The sequence below is a fragment of the Trachurus trachurus genome (assembly GCF_905171665.1).
Source record: "Trachurus trachurus genome assembly, chromosome: 11".
In the NCBI taxonomy this organism is placed as follows: Eukaryota; Metazoa; Chordata; class Actinopteri; order Carangiformes; family Carangidae; genus Trachurus; species Trachurus trachurus.
This window is the reverse complement of record NC_139904.1, coordinates 17,446,607-17,463,088: the sequence shown is the minus strand read 5'-3', so window position 1 is coordinate 17,463,088 and position 16,482 is coordinate 17,446,607. Positions and strand designations below refer to the sequence as shown.

General features: G+C 39.4%; 2 protein-coding genes across 2 annotated transcripts; both read left to right on the top strand.

Moving 5' to 3' along the window:
- Nucleotides 1-5,139: 5,139 nt before the first annotated feature.
- On the top strand, nucleotides 5,140-6,969 carry LOC310994063 (leucine-rich repeat and immunoglobulin-like domain-containing nogo receptor-interacting protein 1; the record flags this gene model as incomplete). The annotated part of the gene is made up of 1 exon (XM_083982586.1): nucleotides 5,140-6,969. One exon carries the CDS (start codon nucleotides 5,140-5,142, stop codon nucleotides 6,967-6,969), a length of 1,830 nt encoding a protein of 609 aa, XP_083838712.1.
- A 971-nt stretch (nucleotides 6,970-7,940) lies between these two features.
- Nucleotides 7,941-15,915, top strand: vps72a (vacuolar protein sorting 72 homolog a). Its single transcript, XM_083982591.1, has 6 exons — nucleotides 7,941-8,310; nucleotides 11,461-11,613; nucleotides 12,126-12,246; nucleotides 12,410-12,586; nucleotides 12,876-13,020; nucleotides 14,991-15,915. Exons 1-6 carry the CDS (start codon nucleotides 8,194-8,196, stop codon nucleotides 15,379-15,381), a joined length of 1,104 nt encoding a protein of 367 aa, XP_083838717.1. The 5' UTR covers nucleotides 7,941-8,193; the 3' UTR covers nucleotides 15,382-15,915.
- The last annotated feature ends 567 nt before the right edge of the window (nucleotides 15,916-16,482 follow it).

Genomic DNA, 16,482 nt, shown 5'->3' with positions numbered 1-16,482 from the left:
GAGGGGGAAAGAAAAGCATCTTTCTGTCAAATGCATCAAAGAAGATGTAACCACCCACATCTTCATATTGAAACCTGACATAGATTTACCGTGTAGCTAATTTTGAATTGAATCAGCTGATGTGTCTAAAAACACCAATTATATAATTGAAGAGAATTGATTTAGAGCAAATGGAACCAATGAAGACATGACAGATTCATATATTTACAGTTTTTGCAGTGTCATCCTTTATAGATATGATCATTAATTAATTACATTATGTCTTACACCATTATTTATATAATCTAAGTTGACATATGACATTTAAGTTGACCATTCTCAACCCCTTGTCTCAAGACATTTAGACTTTCCTCTGTTGTTTCACAGGCAACACGAAGAGCTGAGAGTTTGATGTCAAGAGAAACATCGGGTTGTTTCAGGACTGTGAAACCTATGGATGCGCAAGTCAAGGATGAAAAAGGGCACGTGAAACCAGATTTTAATACACTGTCAACATGATTTCTATTATTTAATTATAGCAACAAACATTCAAAGTACATAATTTAACATGTACAACAAACAGCATCACTACCTACTGTATAAACAATTGGAGAACTATTGTCATTTTCGAGGACCACACTGCGGTCAGGACCACTTTTAAATTTAACGTTGCAAAACTGTTGTGACGATGCGAATGTGATGCTGTTGTAAAACCACAATACTCATGCGATGGCATGAGATTCACATGACCAAAAAGTAGGGAATATATGGAGTGGAGAGTCTGGCACTGACACAGACACACACACTGTGGCATGTGATATTTTATTGCTTTTAGATAAATCTACTAGGACCTGCACAAGTTTTCTCTATAGCCACAGAGCCAATCCAGAAACTGTGCTTATATCTTTTATTTCTGGCTCTGTAATTACAAACAATAAAGCCTCAGTTTGTTTAACTATCTGTGTTACTGACTGCTTTGTACAATTGAAATTGATCAGAAAAACTATTAAATATTGAAGTGAAACTACACAAGTTTCACTTAAAGTGCCAGTGAATAGTCAGTTAACTTAAAGGTAAATACAAGGACAAAACAAAGTCACTTGGACAGAAACTACAGACCATCTTATGATGGGATCACAGCTGCTATGACGACCCAGGAGGTACTGAGTATATTATCACTACATTATAATTACTACTACATTATTACACATTACTAAGTTTTTACATGACTAAAATAGGTCTGACCACCCCCAGCTTTGAACTCAGCACTTTGATGTCCACTAACACACCTGCAAAGTTTCATGTCCAATAATTTTGTCTGTTTCAGGTGAACTAATTACACCTATTCAGGTTTTCAGGATTGACACAATAGGACTGACAGATCAGTTGTGATGGAGTTACTCATATTAATAGTCCAATAATAGTAATACGTCTGACAACTTTTATCTGACTGTTGTTATTTTTACCCCAAAGCACCACCCTTTATTCAGTGCAGACCATGGACCAAGCAAAAACAATAGATGGGGATCCAACTTCTAAATAGCTCAGAGAAAACGAGAGATTAAAAGATACTCCTTTAAGTGTCAGTGCATAAAATCATTCCCATCTGTTGTCACTCCTAAATCTCTGCATTTGGCTGACCTGTGGCTGCCTCCTGTCATCTAGAGCATAGTGCTGGATGGAGTCCAGAAGCTACTGCATATAATCCCCCAGCATGCACAGAGCACTCAAGCGTCTGTCCAGAGCGAGGTTGCTGTTGCCATGCGGAGAGCGAAGCAACAGGGGAACTGAGCTGCAGCAACGCGGTTACGCTGGAGTCTAAAAAATCTGAATAAGAGGATGAAGCTCTCTCGTTGTGACACGTCTCTCTGTTTCTCTCACATTACAGGTTTCATTTGGATGTATTTTTGAGCAACTATTAATGGAGCTGACAGAACAAAAGATGTGCCCTGCACTTTAAAGTCTCTACACTTGTATGAAGACATAATTTCAGTGAAAGAAAACTGCACTTGTAAATGTACTCCTGTGTGTTTTATTTTTCAATGAAAATTTGAAAATGAAGCCATGACAATGACCAGCGCTCCAGACTGAAGAGATGGTGAGTTACAATGCTTAATTTTCTTTTTCTCTACTCACAAATCACTGTAATTTCTGTGACTTTTACATCGCCTCCCTTTTTGTATCTGAGCTATTGAGGCTGTCAAGTCACAGTAAATGACTGCAATTGCATCTCTGCACACTATTTTCACTCTCCGGCATGTGCGTATCCAGAGGAGTTCAAGAGGAATCAGCCTCCATCATTCACCGCTCTGGGGAGTTGCTGTCATCACCAGCAGTCAGACTGTACTCCCAAGGTCCATAAAAATATGTGCCAACAGAGAATTGCCACCTGGAAAACACAAGAGATCATTTTAAGCTCCTTCACTCTGGTGTGTTTGCTTGCTGAAATTTTGAGACCAAGTTCCCCAGGCAACCATGCACAAGTTTAAAAGTATAAAGTCATTCAGGGATGTCTAACATTAAATATAGACCAGAATTAATTAGTTTTCAGGGACAAGAAAATGCATGCAATAAACCCAGCTGAGCATGAGTTTTTGATATTCTACATTTCTGATCACAGATTTCTGCAGAAAATGTCACAGATGGATCTGATGTATCAGTCCCACTGTCTTTTTTCCCCCTCCATCCCTTTTTGCACATTCTCTACAGTGTCGCATCCTTCAACACAACAATGTGTGAGGAGAGCTGCCAAAGCAGAGGGTGGCATCGCACCAGAAGGTGTTGTTGTTTTTCCTTCGATCTCTTGGCAATTTGAGCAGCGCATTTCAGCAAGTTACACTTTTTTTTCTTTTTTTTTTAATGAGCTCTGAGGTCCCCTTGTGATTTTTTAAAGACATATAGTTTTTTGCTACCTCATGTCTTCCTAAGAAAAGCCATCTGTTTCCATGCTTATGACATGATCACATATAAGTGAATTTTTCCGAGACTAAGACAGTGTGTCATTACAGATGACAATGTGATGATAGCAGTTTTACCATTACATTATTTTTTCATGCATTGTTAAAAAATTGCCTGCACACTGACAGCATCCCCACATTTCTTCTAACTGATGTATTTCTGTGCTTGTCGCTACCTACTGGTGGTTTAAGCAACTGTTCAAATAAAAAGAGATGATCAAATGTTATTTGTAGTGGTTATCTACATAGTCTGAACATTAAACAGCAAATATTGCTGCTATTATTATTGGTACAGGTTTTAGAACATGTGAGAGTGTGTTTAAAATGACAAGAAATGAATTTATTTTCTTCAGAGCATCAGCAAAATGTAACCTGTAAATAATAAATAAAAATAAAATATAAAATTTAGACAGCTTGTTATTTTGTTTGAGAAAAATATTGAGTTGAAACAGGTTTAAAAGATGAATAAAACATTGTTTCATTTTGTTGACGTGGCCACATTTTGGACCAAAAATAGATAAGACCAGCAATATGTGCAATATAAACCTTCAAAATATTAAATAAATAAGCTGCAAAGATATTTGTATTGGTGGTCTTTCTCTCCTTAAATGAAATAATGCAGAATGAAATGAAATAGTACAAGAAAAGCAATATGATCTCTGCCTGAAGGGTTCTGAACACATTATGAAACGGTCATCTAATGAAAAACAAAAGGTGTATTGTCTCTAAGAGAAACAACATATGCTATGAGAAGTAGTTAACCTTGAAGTCCACATTACTTTCCAGCTGAGTGATTCTACATGCCCTGAAAGATGCACAACATACTCCAAAATGCCAAAGAGTCTTTTAAATCAACCTGCAATCTGTTTTCAGACTCATCAGAACAGCATCATAAACAAAAATATCAAATACTGTAATAAATGCTGAGGATATGACAGTTACAATTTGCCCAAAGACAGATGATGTTTACAATGATTCAGGACCTCCAGATAATTGAGCATTTATGTCCATGTGGCTCATGTGGTGCAGGTTTACACTTTCTCCTACTCTCTGCCTTCAACTGCATAAATAAACTAAAAAGAAGGGGGGGAACTGACAACCTGCTCTTGCATTTTATTTTATCTATTCCAGGAGGAGCTGTCAAGTTAGAATAAAACTATCCACAGGACGGTGCATGACGTCTTGGAGGCACAGTGCAGCAGCTTGGCTGTACAGTGACAGTTTAACACTTGTTTTAGTATCTGATGGACACCAACTAAAGTCAAGTTGTATGGTTCACAAAGTCATACAGGAGATAAGCACCGTGACTTTCTGTTGGTCTCATAAAGGTCTACAGTGGATTGAAAGTGGTGTTTAGAGGTGTATAGAGCTCAAATGTAGATCCATCTTACTTCAGTCCTAAGAACTCAGGCTACACAGTCTCACACACCAGCTACAAAACCAACATCTTCACTGGAAATGTTGGAGCCTCGTCTTAAACCTGCTCCCTTCCTGTCTGCAAGTAGTTTGTTTGTTGACGTTTAGTGATGATGTTTGCATTTTTGCGGTGCCAGCAGCATTATTTTGTACAATCGCTGCAAAAAACATCAACCTCAGCATGGAAGAGTTTTGCAAGTGTAAGAAAAATATCCTCAGCTCTGTGGTCTACTTACTAGGATCTTTCAGCTGCATCTCGTGGTCAGTGAATAAAGGTGGCTCGGTTACTAGATGAGCAAGAAAATCTCAATAGAAGTTAGAAAATAGTTCACAGAAAGAAGAAATTACAATGGATGGATAGAACAAAGTGAAAACTCACAAAGGTATAAAATCTAGAGAGCTCTTGTCTGAGACTTTGTGTGATGATGGGCTGTACCTCTGCAGCTTGTCATCTACGATAACTGCAGTGCTGCAATCAATACAAGTACAAACTTAAATCAAAGTCTGACAAAGATGAGCAACATTTGACAGCCTGCTTTGCTCTCTGTCTCATCTTTTCTTCAGTATTTGTGAGTCTGTGAAGACGGGATGCTCCATCAGCAGCTGTCTGGTTATGAAAAGCTACTTCCTTTTACCCAAGAGGTAAGAAAAAGAATAAGACAATTATTCTCAGTTAAGATTAATGTGAAAGGTGACATCTAAACACTGTCAGCTTTGTTGTTAATGTCTTGCATTTTCCTTATGTGATGTCCTTACAGTCTTCTCACACATGCAGGCATCCCACCAGATGTTTGAGGGGATTGTCATCCACCAACGGCTTTGCTGGGGACTTTTCTACTTGCTGGCCACAGGGGTGGCATTAACATCTGAAACTCATTGGCCGTGTCCACAGTCGTGTCGCTGCAACCCTGAGCTGCTGGAGGTGAATTGCTCTCATAGCCAATTTAACACGCTGCCTAACAATCTCTCACAAGATGTTAAACTACTAAACCTAACTCATAATACCATAAAAACTCTAGTGCATCAGCAGTTCCCGACTTTAACACAACTTTTAGACTTGGATCTAAGTGACAACCTCCTAGCAGTGATTGAACTGGGGGCCTTTCGTGGCTTGCAAAGTCTGGTTACTCTTCGTCTTGCCCGCAATCACCTGAAGATTATTCCTGTGGGAGCGTTTTCTGGATTACCAAACCTGCAGTTACTGGACATAAGCAGCAATGAGCTTCTTGTTTTCTTAGATTTTACCTTCCATGACCTGGCAGCCCTTCAGTGTATGAAAGCAGCAGATAATGACTTAGTTTTCATCTCTAATCAAGCATTCGCCGGACTGACCAGTCTACAAGAGCTTCACCTCGATGGCTGCAACCTTACTGCGGTGCCAACAGAGGCGCTCACACAGCTCAGCGTACTCAGAAGCCTTCATTTTCACCGACTGGGCCTCCCCACACTGCCAAACTATACTTTTCATCATCTAGTGCACCTCAAAGAACTCGTCATTTCTCATTGCCCCTGGCTGGAGACACTGTCAGGAAACAGCCTCTTTGGCCTAAATCTTACATCCCTCACCATTAGACACTGCAACCTCAGTGCTGTCCCCTACATTCCTTTGCATCATCTCGTATACCTTGTGTACCTGGACCTTTCCTTCAATCCCATCACTTACATTCACGGGAACCAGCTTGGAGACTTGCTACGGCTCCAAGAGCTCCATCTGGTTGGGGGATCATTGTTAGGCATTGAAATCGGGGCATTCAGGGGTTTAACACATTTCAAATTGCTGAATGTATCTCGAAACCTTCTCACTGCACTCGAGGCGGGTGCTTTTCAATCAGTGGACACCCTGAAAACTCTGGGACTTGATAACAACCCACTGGCATGTGACTGCCGTTTGCTGTGGGTGGTGCGAAGACGCCCGTACCTGGACTTTGGTGGACAGTCACCCACCTGCACTACCTCGGTCGAGCTGCAGGGCTGGGAGAATTTTCTTGACATCTCTGAAGTTGAGCTACCAGGTCTGCTCACCTGTCGCCAGCCCCGAATCCTCAACCGCAAACCTCAAGGAGTGACAGTAGATCAGGGACACACGGTGATGTTTTATTGCAATGCAGAAGGGGACCCTCTGCCATCTGTAAACTGGCTAAACCCACAGTTAAGACCTTTATCAGCTATTGGTAGAATATGGGCTCTCTCTAATGGCTCATTGGAGGTTCGTTATGCTCAGCCTCAAGACAGTGGCACTTATCTCTGTGTGGCATCTAATGCAGCAGGAAATGACAGCCTTCCTGTCAGCCTCCATGTCCGAGCCTTTCCACCGTCTTCTAAAAACCCGTTCCATCTTAAAGGTTGGTTTGCCTTTCCGTCTGCCTCTCCGGGTGTGAATGGAAATCAGCAACTCCCATTTGATGTCAAGACGTTACTAGTAGCAGCCACAATTGGGTTTCTTTCATTTTTCAGCTCTGTGAGCATTTGTTTCATTTTCATGTTCTTCTGGAGTAAGAGCAAAGGACAAATAAAGCACACAGCCACGATTGCATATGTACCACGAGGTGCCATGTCAAATAATAAGGGAGGCACAGGCAATATGGAGACAAGCAGATTCACCATGAAGCTAATATGACTAATAGGAATGTCTATTTTCAATTTTAAAGAAATTAAAGTCCCAATTTCTAGACATAATCACAATTAGAATAGTTCAGAGCCTGCAATTAATATTTCATACAAATATGAGCATTATGGCAAACACCTTAGTGAAAATGAAAAAAATATACAACAGATTATTATTAGTAATGTTAAGCTATATAGCATGTCATTTCTATTCAACTTAATTTGATAAATAAATGTTTTGCCAGTATTCTGATACTGTCATATTTTTAATGAGTGTATGTGTGCTTGTTTCTTATTCTCCAATAAATCACTTCATCAATTTCTTTGAAAAAGCAGCATAAAATAAAATTGTTGTGGTTTCAAGAATGTAATTTTGTGTATTTTGTTGTCCTTTTTTCAGTGACTCACAGTCCAAAACTGACATAAGCTACATAGCTATACATGGGCTACACACAGCAGGGCTAGGTGTGACCTTAAAAAAAATCATAGCTATATGATGAACACTGAATATACATAGGCTACAATAGAAGCAAATGAAGAGCCACAATTGGGCAGAGAAACAGTTTTAGTTTCTGTCCATGTCTGAGATATCACAAGGCTTTGAATCTCTGTGATGTAAAGTTTCATGATAGGAGTAGGCTACTCCTACACTACAGGCTTGATTGAGAAAAAGAGTTGATCTGTATCGCTGAAATTAGACAATGAACAAACACACGGGATGTTGTTGCCATGGCGATACATTCGCTTTAGTGAAGGTACCAATTCCTCCGGTTTCCATGTCAACAGTCGCAAGCTGCGTGACCGACATTCAAAAAAAATGTAGGCGTGAAGTTGTTAATATCAATTAAATAAAGCAATATGATAGCATACAAAAATCAGAAATCTAAATGTACAAACAAAGTTCAGAGCAATTTTATTTTGAAAGTGGCCTCTCCCCGTAGCCCGGAAGTACATCGCCTAACCCGGATGTGCTAGTTAGCTTCCAGAAAGCACTGAGTAGTAGCAGCTAGCCTTAGCTGTGTTGTAATTTCATCGTACTAACGTTATATTGTGATATTGGTCAGAAATTAAGTCGCTTTCAGAATTAATTTAAACATGGGTAAAGGCATATAACCGAGGGAGCATAGTGAGTGACGACGACGTAAAAGAAAGAGCATTGTAGTCCATACGGGTTAGCACAACACTAGCTACCAGCTACGTACCCACGTAAGTTATCATTGTTTAGAAATAAACAGTCATGAGTCTGGTAGTCGGCCGGGAACCCAGAAAGACTGCGGGAAACCGCATGTCCAAACTCCTGGATGCTGAAGAAGAGGATGAGTTTTACAAGACTACATACGGAGGCTTTAACGATGTGAGTAATCAAACGGACGGATACAATACACTCAGTTAGCATTAGCTCCCGGCTAGCTAGAGTTAGTTATAATAGCACAATAGGGACGTGTTGTTAAATTGTAAAATATTGGGTGGTCTGCACCTGAGAACTACGAACATATTTATTTTATTCACTTTTTATTGACATATCAACCTTAAAATCACAATTTATGAATGATGCATGTAACCTGTCTGATAGTTAAGCCAATGTTATCATTTTTATTTCACGAAGTAAAGGAGAAACCCATTAAAATATATTTTGCAGTAATGTCAAATATGGACATATGGAACTGTTTTGTGCACCGGGACTAATTTATTATTCATTGTTAATTAAACTCCAAAAAAACCCTCAAGTGACACTAACAAAATCCAGGCTAGCAGCAGCTCTGGTCATCAACATCACCATGCCAACGGCATATATATCAAAGATACTCTATTTACCGTCTTTGTATATGGGTAGTTGACAAACTAAGGTGAAACAGTAATTTTTTTTACAAAGTACAAATTATTAATGACATTAAATGAAATTCTAATGTTCAAAGTATGAATTTTCTTGAACTGTTAGTGTTCAGCAGATATTTTTTATTTTTTCCACTTTTTCATAAGCTTTTTTAACATGCCCGGACATAAATTGTCCTGCGGTGTGACATCACATTACAGTAAAATTTACAAAAATAATAATAATATTTTCAAATATAGATTACTTTAATTGAAAGTTTAAGGATCCCTTTCTGCAAACTATCATTGATAATCTACACAGGTAACTTATTCATAGCTATTTTTCAGTTCCATTCTTTAATTGTAGCCTCTTGTATTGCTCACACTAGTGAAACTTTCTTACAAAATGTTAATATTATGATGAAAATGCTGTTTTTTCTTACAGTTAAATTATGCATTGTTTAAAAGCAAACACATGAGGATTGGATTAACTAAATCTTCATAAAAACCTTTTAATTTTATTTTAAGTGGTGTCACACCGCATGACATGATGTCACACCACAGGACAAGATGAGACACTATACGATTATTAGTAGAAATTTATTAGGTGCTACTAGAACAATTACATTCATTTATGTAAATCATCTGACAAAATACAAACATATAGTTTCAATCTTGGCTCTAACTATATGAATTTTAACACAAAACTTAATATTTGTGAACAAGACATGTTAACATTTTGGAGACATCACATCAGATTCGTAACTAAACAAGACACACTGTAATTAATGACAATTATTTTAACTCATAAAGTCTAGGATAGTCAAGACTAAGAATTTTAACAACATTTTAAGCACATTTTCAAAACAACTTATAATTTGAACAGCTTGGACACATTTACTTTCTCCTTCTTTCCCTAAGTATCTCCACACGCCTGACCTCATCCTGGTTCAGCCTTTCACAGTACCTCCTGTCCTTCTCTGCTCATTCCTAAAACAACAAAAAACAGTTCAAAACAATTCTCAGTGACCAATTACTTTTCATACACAACAAACAATGATAAAACAGGGGAACAAAGGGACCGCAGATAAAAAATGAGCTCCAAGCTAATTCAATGCATTAAATGGCAAAATGTATGCTAAATATTGTACATGGTACCTTTACAAAATACAATATAATGATAAAATGTTACAAAACAGCCTACATTTTAAAAACAACAGGCTTTTAACTCATAACACAGTTGACTAAGGTGTGTCACACCGCGGGACAATGCTGTCACACCACAGGACATTTACACAATTGTGGCCATTTTGAATCGTTACTATACATTGCTGAGTGTTAGCATCTTGCTAGCTGAATACATATAGTGTTTCTAACCTTATTAGGTGATTTTTGAAAATAAATGTCTTAATTTTCTCAAAGTAGAGCTGTCACACCGCAGGACTAACAAAAGTGGACACGTTTATCATTTGACACAAAGTATGAAATTTGTTAAATTAATGAGAGATTAACACTCACCTTTTAATCCTCAAATGACATGCAATATCTGAGGCACTTCCTGGTTCCTCTTGACAAAAGAACACCTATAGTTGTCTATAAAAAATGCCTGTTTAAAAACCCTGATCTTTCATGTCACACCGCAGGACAGCATTTTCATTACAAAAATGAACTTACTGTGATATTTAATATAGGAGTCTTGTGCATTTTAAACCTTTCTATTAGTTAAGTAAATATGTATAAATGAATGCCAAAAGGTGTTTATGAACAATTATTTTGATGATTGTATTTATTTTATACATGTTAATTTTTCATATCTAATTTATTACGGTCACACCGCAGGACTTTTTCCATGGTTATCGTAAAATAAAGACAGAATAAAACATATCCTTAATCAAAAAGGGAAACAGTTACATTAAACATCCTATTTTGCATTATTGACATGAGTTATGTGGAGGAAGAATACATTTTAATGGATATTTTTACTTGATTACGGAAAAATCATGCGTCATGTCAACTACCCATATATCTGACCACAACCCTAAAATATCCTGGCTCATCCCTTCTTGCAACATCTTTCTAGCAAATCTGTGCAGACTAGATGAGAGAGTGCCAATCCTTTTTTGCATCACGTCCAAAAAGAGAAGAGAGGCAGCAGATTAAAGGCTTCAAGCTGTATTGTGTGTGAGAACATAACATGCTAATTTTTGATATACCAGCATCCTCATTTTAGGCTTGCATTTTAAGCTGTTGATTGGTTTCCACAATTAACAGTCTTGCTAATTTTAAACAGCTGCTGGGTGAAGGGTCAACTTGTGTAGGGGGATTTGGCAGTGGAAGCGCTGGCAGTTCTGACGTTAGTCTCAGCTGAGTTTGACAAGAGTAGCTAGATTAATAAAAAATTACAAACAAATCCTGAGATGCCACAGTCATTTCTGCTGGCACTGTCTCTATCTCTGTTCACACACTTTAATTTAAATGCTAATCTTAGGTACAATATTGTGTAGCAATATTTTAATATTACAATTAAATTAATAAGTTGTCTCTCATGCACAGTATAAGTTGCATCGCAGTGTGTAGTAATGCTGAAATTACTGCTAATTAGGAATCTGGTTTTGTGTCTATTTCTGTAATGTCCATTAATCATATTTCAGTCATTTTAGGTTAAATAAGTGTGTCTTTTGTGTCCTTTCAGGAATCGGGGGATGATGAGTATCATGGAGAACATTCAGACACAGAGGACGAGGTGGACAGCGACTTTGACATCGATGAGGGAGATGAGCCAGACAGCGACCAGGAGGAGGATGCGCCTCGGCGGAAAAGTCGAGTTGTCACTAAAGCTTATAAGGTAGTGAAAGTCATTTCTGCAACTGTCAGACTCTGGAGCAGGTCTCAGCATTAAAAAAGTGAATTTAATTATGTTCGTGAGTTTGCACTCATACCCAAGAGACCTTTTAAAAGACACCGTGGCATAAAATCCTGGGTTATTTTGACCTACAGTAAGAGCATTTTTTCCCCATGGAATGAGCATAGAAATGTTTTTTTTTTCACACAAAAAAAGACATATTTATTAGCTTTTAGCCACTTTATTTATTCTCTGCTTCATCCTGTGAAATATTTTTTCTCAGCATGTGTGCTTTTGAACCCGGCTTATATTGAGTCAACTCCGCGCATGAAACCCTTAAAAGCTGCTTTTTTACTGTGGATGCCACAGCAGAATGATATTTCATTTAGCTCTGCCTCCCCACTGTAGAATCAAGTCACATAATGGTCACAAACTCTTGTAAATTGCTGTAAGGGAAGTGTGGACTTTTTTTGGATTCGTTACACGTGTAACTTTTATCTTTGTTGAATCCAAAGGAACCTATTAAAGTGGCAAAACCCAAACCAAAAAGACCCTCAGAGGAACAGAAGAAAACCGAGAAAACTAAAGTGGAGCTCAAAAGGAGGATTCCACAAGAATTCCAAGATTTTAGCGAGAGTAAGTTTATTCCAACCCTCCCACTGAAACGGCACTGTTCTCTCAAATTATGTTATTACGCAACACCACCATGAAACAAGCCCATCATGATGAAGGGTGGGTGTTCTAGTAAATTAATAGTTTTAACATGAGTTTGTTTGAACTGTATATCTTGACTGTTTAGCTCGGAAGTCTGTGCGACAGTCGACTAGTGAACACACCCGAAAGACCAATCTGCGCCTACAAGAGCGTCAGGATGCCCCTCGGAGAAGGAGAGGTGCTCATCGAGACCGGCCTCTTACCCAGGAAGAACTGCTGGCCGAGGCCAAGATAACAGCTGAGATCAACATCCGATCACTCGGTGAGTTCATGTCGGTCGAGTTACTGGCACCAGAATCGTCTGCATCTTCAATACAATATTATACTGCTTGAGCTTCTGTATACAGATTGTTATGTGATCATATCTGCCTGACTTCGGTTCCCCCTTTTTTATGGAGATGCATAAAGTTATTGTAGTTGCACTGAAATGATGACTTAGCTGGACGGGTTTATTTACATATATATTGTCTCAAGTTGTCTCCAGCTGCTTCACTTAATGACAGCAAACATAAAATGATGATGTCCCCACTCATACGGTTTTGTCTATGCAGAGAACTATGAGCGTCTGGAGGCAGACAAGAAGAAACAAGTCCACAAGAAGCGACGGTTTGAAGGACCAACCATCCGTTACCATTCAGTCCTGATGCCCCTTGTCTCTCACTCAGTCCTCAAAGAAGAAAATGTAGATGTTGAGGGGTGAGTATGAGCCTTACTGGATTGTCTCATGCTATGTAGATAGTTTACATACGTCACTGAACCAGTATTTGCTGTACAATTTTGTATTTATGACAAGTAATCTGATCAGGTGGAAAATATTTATTTTAAATCATCACCCTGAGGTATTTAATCATTTTTTAGAGTGATGTATAACCAAGCGTATAAACTATTGCCATATGATGACAAAGCACGGCAAGGCAATTGTATTTGTATGGCCTGTTTTTACAAACAGTTTGTCTCAAAGGGCTTTACATTAGGGATGCAAATTATCGAGTAATTCATTAATCGATAGTTGATAGACCTTATCGATCGATGATCGATTAATTGATAAGCGGCGATTTTCCTGAGAACCTAAATTTAAGGGGAAAATTTAAGATCAACATTCCTTATGGACTTTACACTAGTATTTGTTAATTTATTTTAAGAGCACAGCACAATGAAAATGTTTAAGTAGCACGTTATTGGGACAGAGAGCTCTGAGGTTGAAGTCCTATCATGATGAGATGAGAGACACCGCTGCGTTTCCATTACAGATTTTCGCAAAATAAAAGCGATATTTCTGAAACTTCGAAAAAGTGCAATTGCCATTTGCGGGTGTTTCCATTGAAAGGTATTTTGCGAATGAGCCTTAATGCGTCTTGCGTTTCTATGGTGACGGCACAGCGATCTCAGCTGCCGACAGCTGTTGCTGTTATTGTTTTTAACATTGACAAAAACAGCGCTTGATTGCTGAAAGGCAAAGCCCGTGTGGCGCTGGCAGCGGCCACAAATAAGGACGCACTCACACTAGGGCCAGTTATTCCGCACCGTGCTGAAGCCCGAATGCCCCCTCCCCTCTCTCCCCCGCTGGCCCGCACTCACACCACCTCCAACCCAAGCTGCTCGCCTCCGTTGTAGAGGGATTATTTGCTTACCAACACGGCGGATGTGCGCTTTAACCTGACTGCAGAAAGAACGGAGCCTTTTAACACCAGCGGTGATGAGGCGCTGACAACAATATAGGTGGTTGTGTCCACACACCCGTACTGGTTTATGTGACTTAAGGTGACATGTCGGCGCAGGAGGGAGTGGGAGTGTGGATGCGAGCCAAATTTCCTTCAACCATGCACGGAAAAGGGGAATGATAGTCAGGTTTTTCTAATTTATTGAGAAACAATGCCCAGGTCAGCAATGCATGACAATAAACATGTGGTTCATTTGTCCCCTCAAGTTACATAAACCAACACAGCGTGGACACACGCGCTGTTCTCCGCGGCACCGCAACGAGCGCTTTTTTTTCTTTTCTATTTTTTTTAAAATGAAGCTCCGGTAGCGACCGGCTAAACTACGGAAGGATACTGTAAACCAGCGCGGATCCGGTGTGTTTATCAAAGCTTGTTCGCCGTGCTGAGGCACCGGGTCGGTTTGGGCTGCGTTCAGGCTGCATTACAACTCCTCAGGCAGCTCCGTGTCGGCGGCTTTTTGACTCGTTACTCACTGGTCGTCTGTGTGTTAGCGATGGTACAGCCTGAGTCCCGTATAGCTACAACAGGTGTTGTTGTCTCTTTTCACCTCCTCTCCCTCTCTCCCTTGTGAGCTGCAGTGCGCTGCGCTGCACATGTTTACACAGAGATCCGCTACATTATGTCGGCTTTGCTTGTTTACATTTCACAGTAAAACTCCCATTGGAAAGGAACGATTAATTGCAAGTAATTTAATTTAATCGATTAAATTCTTATCGACAATTAATCGATAGTCGATTAATTGTTTGCATCCCTACTTTACATGGCATCGTAACAACATCCTCTGCCCTTAGACCCTCACATCGACTGAGGAAAAACTCCATAGAAAACCCTTTTAACAGGGAAAAATCTGAGAAACCTCAGGGTGAGCAACAGAGGAGGGATCCCCCACCCAGGACGGATGATGTGGCCTAAGTTGCATTTTTGACATTTTATCCTTTTTCAAAGGTTGGATCAGGATGTTCCTCAGACTGCGCCTCAAAATCCCACCACACCCTCCCAGCAGGCCGCAGGAGGCCTGTGCTCCCGTACCTACATCACCTTCAGTGACGACGAGGCCTTCGAAGCGGCCTTTCCACACAGCGCGCAGTCCAGTCCTCAGCTTCCCGTCCAGGAGGTTTGTCCCGTCACCCACAAGGCCGCACTGTACCGAGACCCAGTCACTGATATACCTTACGCTAACACACGGGCCTTCCGCATCATCCGGGAAGCGTACCGTAAATACGTGGCTGCTCACGGATTTCCCAACACTTCGGGAGGGGTGACAGGACTTGACTCTTCTGCATCTAAAGGCGCTCGCCAGAAAATGGTTGTCAAGCAGAGCGCAGTTGCAACATAGGTTAGTTTCTTTAAAAAAAATTGGATACAGGTTTTTCTGTGTGTTTTTTTCTCAAATATTTCTCAATTCAGGCACACTGACTTGATAATGTGACATGTGAGAAAACCATACTCGTCAAGCTCCACCACCACAGCAGCTACCATTTCTTCAAAACAACTTGGCAACTGGCTCCATGAGTTAACAGAAAAAGACATTTTGGGATTAAGCAGTAGCTGTGATAATTATGAGTCAAGTGAGGAAAAGCAATATTTTGCAAATATTTTCAGTGCCATCCTTGCCTGGGCAAAATTAAATCACAAAAAGTACAACAACAAATTTTGGATAAACCAGAAGAGTTCCTTTAAACAGTGAAACAAGTCGTACTTATGTTGTCTCTTGTGTATGAGAGTTTGTTGTGTACGTTAACACGTTACAAACTCGGGTTGAGTGGAAGCAAAACTACAACTTGGGTTTGGAATTCAAAATAGACTTGACTCTGCACATTGGCAGCTATTTTTTCTTTTTTACCTTTTTTTTTTTTTAACTGTCAATAGTTTTTTGTCTTTACAAATGTACATACTTCTCAACAAAAAATAAATAATTCAAACATTCAATAATTTATATTTTCTGTTTTCGTGAACTCTAACACTCAAACATCAAACACTGAAACAACAGCAACACTACAAGGTCCTTTGTGAAACTGCACTGAAAATGCTCCTCAGGACTTCAAATCCACCTTGAATCCCCCCCAGACAGTCAGAGGTTTTTGGTGTCAGCAGAACTAACTCAAGGTTTATTTTGCCAAACCTTACTCTCACCCTTCATTCCAACTCCACTGAAATCACGTAACATAAAAAATCCTCATTGTTCATTTCCAACAGTGCAGCAAGCATTGAAATATTAAAGACTTTGGTGTTACTGACAGCAAACCTACCGTATGTTTCATTCACTTTTAGTGTCCTTTTAATGTCCACTTCTTAACTTTGAGTCTAATTCTAATACAGATTTTGACCAACTGCCAGACACCAGGAGAGATGAGACATTGAATAATGTCAGTCAATTTTATTTTATTGCAGGAGGCCAGACAGTTTGTTTACAAGAGGTTGAATATGTTTGAGTGTA